Genomic DNA, 12,553 nt, shown 5'->3' with positions numbered 1-12,553 from the left:
GATCTACAGCTTATGCCCAACTCTGCAGGTTACTACTCTATAATCGATATTCCTCTGTTTCCTATTCTTTTACCTGCCTCCTATCCTCTCCCTGACTTAAGGCTACTTTGGTTATGTAAATTATAAGACTTCTATTTTTAATATTTCTGTTTACATCCTTAATCATTCCTTGGTATGAGTTTCGTACCCAGCTACAATTAACCCATGAACTGTCTAGGGTGCACATTTTTCTTCAGGAGCCACCCAGTTTCATTTGGTTCCAGTTCCTTTTAAGAAATCAGTTGGTTTCCTGGGTAACTGGACTCAACCATTGGATGACTTTTTAGATGGCAACTCCACAATAGGTCAGGTGGGGAGAAATCCAAAACCTTCATCATGTCCTAGAAGGGCCCTGCCTCCATAAAACACTACTTGGGGACCTTTTGTGAGAGCTAGTCTTTGTGATCAGACTTTCACTGACAGAATTATAAGCGGATTGGGGAACAAGTGGTATATTTTTGGAGACTGTCTACTTTCAAAGATCTTACAAGTAAGACATTAGTTTTATTTTTTCCTCCCTTTCTTTCTTTCATTTCTTTCTTTTTCTTTCTTTCTTTCTTCCTCTTCCTCTTCTTCTTCTTCTTCCTTCTTCTTCCTTCTTCATCTTCGTCTTCTTCTTCATCTTCTTCTTCCTCGTCTTCTTCTTCCTTCTTCTTTCTTCTTCCTTCTTCTTTCTTCTTCCTTCTTCTTTTGTTTGCTTTAGATCTACTTAGTGATCTCAAAACTACATAATTAACTGCTTGACACCAAACTATTCATGATGAATGGTACCAACAGTTTACAGCATTATTTGACAATCCCATAGGAGTATTCTGGCCAAAACCAGATGACTGAATGGCCCCCAGTGACAGATACTGGATAAGGAACAGAAGCCTTCTGACTATTACTCACAAACTAGACAAGAACTTGTTACCTTTGTAAACTAATACCTACTCTCAGAATTGTCTATGATATCATCTATTAATTTGTTCTCTAGGAAAATGAGGTCAGTAGATCATTTCATTGAAGAAGGAGAAAAACTGGGCCCTGGTTTGAGAACTGAAATCCTAAGTACCCTAGGGGTATTCTAGATTTCTTTCTTCTCCCCTCAAGACACTTCTTTTCATACTTTATGTATGTATGCATGCCTTTATGTATGTATGTATTTACTTATTTTTGAGACAGAATCTTGCTCTACCACCCAGAGTGAAGTGTAGTGGAGTCATCATAACTCATTGTAGTCTCAAACTCCTGAGCTCAAGTGATCCTCCCATATCAGCCTCCTGTGTAGTTAGAACTACAGGTGTGTGCCACCATGCATGTCTAATTAAATTTTTTTTTTTTGGTAGAGACAGGGGTCTCATTATATTGCCCAGGCTGCTCTTGAACTCCTGGCCTCAAGTGATCCTCCTGCCTCTGCCTCTTGAATAGCTAGGACTACAAGTATGCGGCACCATGCCTGGCTAATTTTTAAATTTTTTTGTAGAGATGGAGTCTTGCAATGTTGTCCAGACTGGACTTGAACTCCTGGCCTCATGTGATCTTCCCACCTTGGCCTCCCAAAGTGCTGGGATTACAGGTATGAACCACTGCACCCAGCCTTCGTTTCATAATTTACAAGAGATCTGCATAGTAGGGTAAATGTAGCATGCTGTGGTTGAGAGAATAGCAGATGATTTAGACAATGCCATAAGGCCATAAAACTCACTTGTCAAGAGGTTTATGAGATTGGGTGGGTGGGTGGTCCAGAACAGAACTGCCTTAGATAGGATATTGATCTCCCAAGGTGGGGAATGTGTGCTGTTTTAGTGGAAGAATGCTGTACTTATATTCCTGCAGACCTCTCTGAAATCTTTGATATTACTAAAAAGATCTAGGAAGTAAACAAAGAAATCAGAAATTGGGTAATTTGATGAGTAACCTCATATTTGGTTACATGGACTCTAGATTCGGGATGAGATCTACTTTCTTGTTTAGTCAGGGCACTCTTAGATCCTGGCTGAGAAGTAGATTATACAAACTCTGATGACAATCCTTCTCTTAGTATTTGTCTCTCTGCCAGCATTCAGATGTGGGATCTCCAGAGTTTTAAATGCTGCTGCACTGCTGCCATCATTCAAATCATCCAGCAAGGGTTATCCACTAAAAAGAACTGGAAAATCTGGCTGGGTGCATTGGCTCATGCCTGTAATCTCAGCACTTTGGGAAGCCAAGGCAGACAGATCACTTGAGGTCAGGAGTTCGAGACCAGCCTAGCCAACATGGTGAAACCCCGTCTCTACTAAAAATACAAAAAAAAAAAAAAAAAAAAATCAGCTGGGCATGGTGGCGAGCGCCTGTACTCCCAGCTACTTGGGAGGCTGAGGCGTGAGAATCGCTTGAACCCAGGAGGTGGAGGTTGCGGTGAGCCAAGATCATGCCATGCACTTCAGCCTGGGTGACAGAGGGAGACTCTGTCTCAAAAAAAAAAAAAAAAAAAAAATCTGACATGCAAGTTGAAACAGCTGCCACCAGAAACTGGATGTGAAACAACTGTTAACAGACAATTGACATGAAATGATGACCTCTCAAATACTGGTGAATATCTAGATTGACATACTGATGGCTTTTCCTTCAGCTTGGGCTGAAGAATGACCACAAAGAGAAATTGAGAACTTAAACCATCTTCCCTCATACTGAGTCTGGACACAGAGAGCCCAGCTATACCTTAGTGTCTGTATTAAGATGACTTTGTGCTACGCCTCTGCTTCATGAGCATGTCTTTATTTTTCTAGGCATCTCCTACCCAGGCAAATGTTGATTGTTCATTACAGGATTTTCCCAAAGACCTGTCAATTCTTCAATTTGGGCTCTAAGATTCTTTGAATGCCTCACCTCAAAATCCTGGCCATGCTGTTTATTGTGGACTGTTATGTTGTGATTCTCACCCAGTCTCATTCCAGCTCTCACTTTGAAAGACCTGCCTTCAATCAAATTTCCAATTCTCAATAAGTTCCGGCCTTACCTTCCCCTCTGTAAGATACTGCCAAAGCTTTGCCTGCTATAAGCAATAAATCAGTTTTGTCTTATCAACAGGTTGTGGGGTGTTAGGGAGCCAGCTTTGGACAATAACTTAGATAAATGTATTTTGTTTTTATTTTATTTTATTTTTGAGACAGACTCTCACTCTGTCACCCAGGCTGGAGTGCAGTGGTGAGATCTTGGCTCACTGCAGCCTCTACCTCCCAGGTTCAAGCAGTTCTCCTGCCTCAGCCTCCTGAGTAGCTGGGATTACAGGTGTGTGCCACCTCGCCTGACTAATTTTTGTATTTTTAGTAGAGACAGGGTTTCACCATGTTGGCCAGGCTGGTCTCAAACTCCTGATCTCAAGTGATTCGCCCACCTTGGCCTCCCAAAGTGCTGGGATTACAGGTGTGTGCCACCACACCTGGCCTTGTATTTTGTTTTTAAAAAGAAAAACACAAAATACTAAATACTAAGTATATCACTAAATATAATATACTAAGTATAAAATACTAAAAATACAAAAATTAGCCAAGCGTGGTAGTGCTCGCCTGTAGTCCCAGCTACTCGGGAGGCTGAGACAGGAGAATTGCTTGAACCCGGGAGGTGGAGGTTGCAGTGAGCCAAGATGTGCCACTGACTCCAGCCTGGGTGACAGAGCGAGACTCTGTCAAAAAAAAAAAAAAAAAAAAATTGTGGACTAAAGAGAAAAGACTGTAAAAATACAGAAAGAAAAAGGGAGTGATAAATTATGGCTGGGATGGTTGGAAATGCTTCACAAAGAACTGATGTTTATGAAGGAGACTAGAAGACGCCATCCCAAAATATGCCACTTCGGCATAAAGATTATTTCAAGCTGAAGGCAATTAGATATATGTCGCTCCTCTGCCCTTTTGGACTAAAAGCAGGACATCTATTTCCATTTGGAAGGGGTCTCCCTCTCCTATACTTGGAAGATAACTACTCCAGAGACAACTCTTAGCACCTGAGAAGACTCTTACCTGCTTAACAAACCTTACTGAATAACACTTATTTACCACACGTTTCCTAGTCACCGTCCATAACTTACCCAGAAGCCCCAAAACGCCTTTCCTTTGTCAAGCCTCTTCTCCACACTCTATCACCCTTTAAGATGATATATACCTCTAAGATGGTATATAAGCCCCAAATTCTAACCACCTCCTTGAGTCATCTTCTTTGTGAACTCTCATTTGTACATATGTAATTCAATCCTTTTTTCCCCTCTTGTTGATCTGTCTTTTGTCAGTTTGATTCACAGAGCCTGTAGTCACTGAACCTAGGAAGGTAGAGGAAAAAAATTCTCCTCTCCAACATTTACTCTCAATTTTTTTTTCAAATAAGAAAAATTTTTAATCAAACATGAGACTAATGGAAAGAACTCACATATCAATATGGGGGAGGACACAAAGACTGTTAAGCAAAACTTATGAACAGGTAAGTTACTAATGGGGAAGTGCAACTAGGAAACAGGGGAAAATGCAGTTTTACTAGTTATCAAAGGAAATTTAAAATAAGTCAATAATGGGATTTCCTGTCTTGTTTATAGTATTACGTTTTTAAAATTTTTTATCCAGGACTAATGAGACTTGTTAAAATGCATATTTATTACTGGTCGCAATATAAATTGTAATGCAGCTCTTTATGCAGTTTGGCAACATGTAACAAGAGCTTTAAAATACTTTCTTTTTTCTTTTCTTTTTTTTCTTTGTTTCTTTTTTTTTTTTGGTTTTGAGACAGAGTCTTGCTCTGTCGCCCAGTCTGGAGGGCAGTGGTGCAATCTGGGCTCACTGCAACCTCAACCTCCCAGATTCAAGAGATTCTTGTGCCTCAGCCTCCCGAGCAGCTGGGATTACAGGTGTATGCCACCACACCTGCCTAATTATTGTATTTTTAGCAGAGAAGGGGTTTTGCCATGTTGGCCAGGCTGGTCTCAAACTCCTGACCTTAATTAATCCGCCCGCCTCGGCCTCCCAAAGTGCTGGGATTACAGGCGTAAGCCACCACGCTCAGCCTAAAAATGCTTTCTGATCTGTTAATTCCACCTGTAGGAGTCAACCCAAGCCCAAGAATCTTCAATGCAACATTATTTCTATTATAAAAATGAGAAATAACCTAAATATTCAGTAATAGAATAATGAATTAACCTGTGATTTATCTACTATGTGGAATATTTTACAGCTCAATTAAAAATAATTACCATGAAGTCTTTAATACATACTTAGGGGCTACTCTGAATCTTGAAGGATGAACAGGAGTTTGCCAAGAGAAGAAGTGGGTAGAGAAATGGAGGGGGTGATTGTGGTAGCAAGTTAGGAGGATTCCAGGCAGAGGAAACAGGGGATTGAGGGGCCCCAGCAGAAATGCCAGGGAGTCTGGGGCATAGGCGTCCAAGGCAGAGCTGCGTCCCGGGTGTGTTCTGGTGTGGGAGGCAGGAGGAGAGGGGTACACGCCCACAGGAAGCTGGGTTGAAATCTGGAGGGTAAGGGTGTGATAATGGAGCATGTTTGCTGGGGCAAGGTCTGCATCAAAGGGTCACACTAGCAACATGGAAGAAGGTGATGTGGGGAGGGTGACACTGCTCTGCAGCTGCTACAAGGAAGGTCTTGTGAGCATACTGGCTGTGATTGCTTCACTTATTTTAAAGGCAAAAAGAGGCACCAAACATGGGTCTGAAGCCATCATTAATAATCTCCATGTCTTTTTTTTTTTTTTTTTTTTTTTTGAGAGTCCCTCTCTGCCGCCCAGGCTGGAGTGCAATGGCACCAACTAGGCTCACTGCAACCTCCGCCTCCCAGGTTCAAGCAATTCTCTCACCTCTGCCTCCCAAGTAGCTAGGACTACAGGCATGCACCACCAAGCCTGGCTAATTTTTGTATTTTTAGTAGAGACAGGGTTTCACCATGTTGACCAGGCTAGTCTTGAACTACTGACCTCAAGTGATCTCCCCACCTCGACCTCCCAAAGTGCTGGGATTACAGTCATGAGCCACTGTGCCCGGCCATGTCCATGTCTTTGAGACTCGGTTTTAAAAGCTGAGGTTTCTGCCAGGACTGATGAGATAACTGGCATAGGTGCATTGAAAAGTCTTGCGGCCAGGCATGGAGGCTCACACCTGTAATCCCAGCACTTTGGGAGGCTGAGGCGGGTGGATCACGAGGTAGGAGTTTGAGACCAGCCTGGCCAAGATGGTGAAACCCGGTCTCTACTAAAAATACAAAAATTAGCTGGGTGTGGTGGCAGGCACCTGTAATCCCAGCTACTTGGGAGGCTGAGGCAGGAGAATAACTTAAACTCGGGAGGCGGAGGTTGCAGTGAGCTGAGATCACATCACTGCACTCTAGCCTGGCAACAGAGCAAGACTCCATCTCAAAAAAAAAAAAAAAAAAAAAAAAAAAAGAAAAGAAGAAAAGAAAAGAAAAGAGAAGAATAGTCTTGTGTGCTGTTTGTGGGAGTGAGCTAAGAGAACCTGTCCTGTATTTATCATAGAGCAGGTTTCCTTAGCCCACTCCTGCCCCAACCTCTTTCTTCTTCTCACTCCCTATGGAAAAATAGTCTTTGATAAGACAATGCAAAGAAAGACTATTTTTGCATAATTTATCCAGGGTAGGAAGCTAGTCAGTGTTAGCCAGTGAGGGATGATTTGTCTTACAAATGCTCCAGCGCAATGCTCTGGAAGGCAGTAGCCCCCTGTTGCAAAAGGGACGGAGCAAAACAAATATTATCACAGCCATGACCCCTAAGAGAGCTCTAGGACTGAGTTCAGTGCTCAGAAAGGGCAGAGAAGCAGAGACCAAGGCAAGGGATCATAGAGAAGTGTTCCCTGGGGTCCCATAAAGATCAGCTCTATGTTGCTTGAAAGGACTGAATAGGAACGTCATTGTTTGCATCCTCTTCTGAGCTCTCTCTGTGTCCTCAGTCAGCTAATACAATGGTTTTCATTGTGGTAATGAACTGTACCAAGCATACTTCCCAGCACTGTAGATATAATTGGTGTTACAATTTTTTTTTCTGAGCTGTAATTCCTGCTGTAATTTAGTTCTGCAGCTGAACGAAATTCACATGGAATGTGGAAAACAAGCCAGAATTTGCCCTTCAATCTTCCCCAGACCTCTTCTACACAGAAAATAAGCTGTTTTTTTCTCTTTCATAATCGGTTTTCAACAGACTCCACATAATGCATAATTTAGGAACTGGAAAGGCAGCTGTCTTGCTAGGAAGGCCTCCAAGCCCAGCACACGCTCTCCTAAACGTAACAGGCCTCCTCCTATGTAGCACCTGACTCGGTCAGAGAATTCACAGTGCAAAACACAGGCCGAGGAGAGGCTGCAGCAGCCCTCCAGTCCCATGATGTCAACAGTTCAGTGCATTTACCAAATGATACAGGAGGAGGGAGAGTTCTCATCCTTCTTTTCAAGGAACACAGTAACAAACTGTAGCTATTCTGAGAAAAGAACATTGTATTCTTAAACTTTTATTCCCTCCTGGTAGAGTATAAAGGGAAGGATGAGAATATCAGGTCCCGTCGCAGGTGACTCCAGAGGAGATTTAAAATGGAAACCTTCGTGGGGCTGGGTTTCAGTTAATTTAATATATTCCCAATGTTTAACTTTACTGCACCCCTTCACCACTTAGATCTGTGAAGTGAAAATTCTGACAAATTTCCTGTGTTCTATGGGAAAGGGAAAATGGCAGAGGCAACGTGGAATATTTCAGTAGGAAAGGGTTTGTGTTGTAGGCAAAATGGTCTTCCATTTCAGTCCTACTCAAGGACTACTGCTCACAGGGGAGTCCCACACAGCACAGCCCTGCAGCAGAGGCAGAGGGAGGCCAGGCTGGGCGCGGAAGGGACGGCATCTGGATGACAACGAGGGGAGTGGGGTGTGGAGAACCAGCCTGAGCATCCTACAGGCAGTGGTCACCACAGGAGCACCGTGGCCCGACCCCCGGGAGGAAGGTTTCTCGTCTGGCCACCCTGGGGCATAGAACTTTCTCACATTTGCTCCTTCGTCTTTGGATTGAGATAAAGAGTGGATGAGGCAGGCAGGTGGGGTAGGAAGAAGGGACAGTGGCTGAGGCAAGTTCCGGGATAGGGGCCAGGAAGGGCTGTTGAGATGCCATGGCTGCACCCCCTGCCAGCCTCTGCCCAGCTCTTCCTTGCCTCCTGCTCCTGGGTCTCTCCCCTTGTAACACAGCTGCCTCACTGAAGCTCAGGCTCCCGACAACCAGGCAGCAGCGGGTCACAAGAGTGGAAAGGGCAGATGAAGTGGCTCCTGGGGCCAGCTCCCTACTGGCCAGAGTGGGGCCAGGACAGGGCCCTCCCACAGGAGGGAGTGGGAAGGGCCCTCCCTCCCAGAATGGGGGAGGAAGGAGATCTCTTCCAATCCCCCAGAACCCCATCACTCCCCAAGATTCTGGTTTCTTGCCTACTAGCGTGGGGCGCAGGACCCAGCCCTGCCTGGGATGTGAAGGGGGAGAAAACAGCATTGCATCCATAATATTTTGTGACATGAAGATGCCCAGCCTGTGAGTGTGGCTTCTGCCCCTTTCCTCTGAACCCTCAGTCTCAACCAAGGGTTTTCTCTCCCGCCTATGGCTTCCTTGGGCTCTCCCACTTCTCCTGGAGCAAGTTGGCTCCCTCACCGGCTCACGGGAGAGCTGTGGTCACACTCCCAATGGGAAGGTGATGGAGCACCCATTATGCCTACTACTTTTTGGAGGTTAAGAGTGTTCCCCCTAGAGTCTGGGGGCCTGGATGTGAGTCTGGCCACACCACCCGCCAGAAGCCTGCACCGAGCTTCCCTGCCCTCTGTCTGGTGAATGTTCACTGCTTCCCAAGGCTCAGCTCAGAGTGTCACTAACCCTGGGAGTCTCCCCTGACACCGAGGGCTGAGCAGCACCTTCTCTGAGTGGTACTCTGCCCCCTCCCATGTTAAACACCTTGCCTCCCAGGAAGGCTCCATGCAGGGTGTTGAATGAGAGGGAAGGAGATGAAGGAGAATGTTGGATGGGTGGCTGGACTGTTGGGCTACGCAGAGGGCACCCAGGCACTGCAGGCTCCCCAGAGACCCACCACCCCATCTCACCTGTGTGTGGAGAGCTGATCCTCACCCGCCCTTTCACTCCGCCTCGTGCTGTAAGAGACAGGATTGCTGACAAATGGCTGACCTCTGGAGAGTCCCCCTCCCTGCAGACCCCTGGTCACTGTGGGACCCCTCAGCTGGTTTGTGGCTGCCTCAAACTGGGACCCAGCTCCAATGATTTTACTCAGCAAATTATAGAGTCCCCTGCCTGTGACATTTGTCTGATACTGTCAGTCATGAGGTCAGAACATCCCCCAGCCCCTGCCCTGGACAGAGACAGAGACAGATAGAAATCTGCTGAGGGGCTTGCTAGGAACAGGCAACCCTAACCGAGACAACAGATGGCTGAGACATCCCGGCAGGCTCTGAGGAGCATGCAGCGGCCGTGACAGTCTCCAGTGCTGGCCTGAACACAGGTGCTGTGCACAGGTTGTCTTGAATCCTTTCAGTAGCCCTGCAAGGAGGTGATGACTACCCCCATCTCATGCGTGGGGATCAGAAAGGTTGAATAACCAGCCGAGGTCGCTCAGCGCGCAGGGGGCAGGCCCTGGACTCAAACCCAGCTCCTCCCTATGCCTCTGAACACCACATGTGCTTCCCCCATCCCCTGCTGCTGCCCAGGAACCCTGTGGGCGGGCCCCACAGGATCAGGACGTGGACTCACCTTCCTCTTTCAGGCCCTTTACCTGGTGGCTCATGGTCAGCAGCACTGCTGGGGTCCCGCACAGGCTCACGCAGCGTGCTCCTGTATGCACGCCTTCAGCCTGGGCTGCTTTCCTGCCCTCATGGTGGCTGGCCTCCCCTCCTAGACCTGACAGCAGGCAGGGCTTCTTGGTTTGAGATTGAATGTGGAGGTGGGTGAAGTTTGGGGGAGAGAGACGGGTGAAGGAAGGCGGCGAGTTCCCAGCCCATCAATCCGGCCACACACTCCTCTTCTCAGGTTTCCCTGCAAAGAGGCAGCGTGGCCTCGTGTTTCAGGCATCAGTTATACATGAGGGGCCCTGGAGGGGCCAGGAGCTGCAGGCTTATCTCCTGGCAATGATGCCGCTGGCACTCTAGCCAGAGGAGGTGTGAGGAGCATCCCAGGCCCTCTCCCACTATCTTGAGTCCCTGAGTGGGACAAAGCACCAGGGAAATTCTAGAATGTTTGTTTAAGTTATTACTTGGGCTTCTGTTTAAAATGCAGATTCTGGCATGTGGTGGTTCACACCTGTAATCTCAGCACTTAGGAAGGCAGAGGCAGGAGGATTGCATGAGCCCAAGAGCTCAAGACCAGCCTGTGCAACGTAGTGAGACCCCATCTCCACAAAAAGAAAAATAATAATAATAAATTTTTTAAAATAAATTGCATACTCCCAGGAGTGGCACTGGGCGTTGGAATCAGTCAGTCTGTGCCAGGCCCTGGGAGCCTGCACTGTGGGTCCTGCTGCAGGCGTCCTGAGCCCACACAGATGAATGTTCCCGCTCAGCCCCTGCCCCCTCCCTCAGCAGCTTTTCCTCCCTGGCTTCAGGGAGGCACAGATTTGGCTGCTTTGAAAACCATCACTGAAGTGTCAGAGGGACCCTCTGGAAGGCAGTCATAAGGTCTCAGAGTGTGGAGTTCTTAATCTGGAGTCCCTGGAACCCCCAGAGCTGTGGATGGAACTCTGTGGGTTTGTGAATAGTGATGGAGAAAATACTACACTTTCACTTTTCCTAGCCTTAACTGCGATTTAGCACTTCCCTCAATCATGAATGTAAGCAAAGACGTGATTTTTGTCTCAGCAAAAGTCACAGGTATTTTTTTCCCCAATTAAACCACTGGGGATGTCTCAAAATATCTTACATGTTATCACAATTTCAAAATTATGATAGTTAGAGACCTGCCATGAAATCTTGTTATTTAATTAGGAAGCATATATTGTCATTATATGAAAGATATTTAAAGCGATTTTGATGCCTATTTCAGGATAATTGGTCTCCTTTGTAATCCTAGTGTTTTATTTTATGGATTTAAAGTCTATGTTCTGAAAAGCGGTCTGTGGCTGGGCGTGGTGGTTCACGCCTGTAATCCCAGAATTTTGGGAGGCCAAGGCAGACGGATCACCTAGGGTTGGGAGTTCCGGACCAGTCTGGCCAACATGGTGAAACCCCATCTCTACTAAAAATGCAAAAATTAGCCAGGCGTGGTGGGATGTGTCTGTAGTCCCAGCTACTCAGGAGGCTGAGGCAGAATTGCTTGACCCAGGAGGTGGAGGTTGCAGTGAGCTGAGATTGCACCACTGCACTCCCTGGGTGATAGAGTGAGACTCTGTCTCAAAAATAAAAATAAATTAAAAAAAATGAAAAGGGGTCTACGGACCTTACCAGGATGCCAAAGGATTCTATGACACAAGAGAATCAAGAGGCTGCCCCAGGGCAAGTCTCCCGTGGGTGTCAAGGACAGACCTAGCCTCTGATCATGCCCATGTACTTTCTCAGGGGTCAGGAGTAGGAGTGCCTGTCCTCATGCAAGCTTGGTGAGGGAAGGGGCAAAGGAGCTACCTCTAAAATGCACGTGCAACAGTTCATCTCAAGCTTTTAAGCTTTTCTCTTTGTCCCTCAACCTTGGTCTCCCACCCAACTGGTTCCTGCAGGGCCTCCCCAGTCCCCGGGGCATGAGGGCAGTGGGAGGATCTCAGTTGCATTCTCTGGCATCCATACTGCAGGACTGCAGCAGCAAATCCCTCTCCCCACCAGGGCCATCCCAGTGCAGGACCCCGGTCCATGTGAGAAGCAGCTCGGGCAACTGTGCAGCCACAGGACAGCGTGGCCCAGAGGACCGGTGAGTAAGGTTTCTGCTGGGGGTGCCCCAAGCCCTCTCCCCTGATGAGTGAGGACCCCCAGCAGCCCTTTACCCTGCTCTTGTTGTTCTCTGTTGCCAGAGGAGAAAGGCTTTCTACAACACCTTCATCTCCGGAGAGAAATTCCCTCCAGATAGGACTGTCAAATTCCCTTGTCCACACAGTCGATAACTCCACTTTTCTCCTCACAGATAAAAATGAGCACCCACTGGGGTCAGAGTCAGTTCTCGGCTCTGGGGATTCATCAGCAAATGAAACAGAGACCCTTGTCCTCAGGGGCTGATGTGTTTTTGCTGTCTGGTGGCTGGGTTTAGCTCTTGGTGTCTGAAGGAGTGATCTAGGAATTGGCAGATTTCTTCTCTCTCGCAACAAACCCTGCTTTCCACAATTATTTCTAAGGAATTCAAAAATCCAAGTTTGGAAGTCAGATACCGAACACAGAGTATTTTGCTTTTTTCTTTGCACGCCACTTAGATCAATTCCAATGCTTCCTGAGATAAATACACATTCAGGAAAGAGGGAGCAGGTCTCACATCAGAGAGTGTGCGAAAGAAAACGACAGTGATGTCTTAAAACTATTATCCTCGTGGCATGTGTGTTGCACACTGC

At 46.6% G+C, this 12,553-nt stretch overlaps 1 protein-coding gene across 1 annotated transcript in view; it reads right to left on the bottom strand.

The window, feature by feature from the left end:
• TMC2 (transmembrane channel like 2) overlaps nucleotides 1-9,820 on the bottom strand; it is a 105,987-nt gene extending 96,167 nt beyond the window's left edge. The window contains exon 1 of the mRNA XM_055373524.2: nucleotides 9,787-9,820. Coding sequence (XP_055229499.2) covers nucleotides 9,787-9,820 — 34 coding nt within the window. The remainder of the gene's footprint in view (nucleotides 1-9,786) is intronic.
• Between the last annotated feature and the right edge of the window lie 2,733 nt (nucleotides 9,821-12,553).

This window comes from Gorilla gorilla, chromosome 21, assembly GCF_029281585.2.
Source record: "Gorilla gorilla gorilla isolate KB3781 chromosome 21, NHGRI_mGorGor1-v2.1_pri, whole genome shotgun sequence".
Lineage (NCBI taxonomy): Eukaryota > Metazoa > Chordata > Mammalia > Primates > Hominidae > Gorilla > Gorilla gorilla.
The sequence above is the reverse complement of the archived record's forward strand: the minus strand, read 5'-3'. Positions and strand labels throughout refer to the sequence as shown.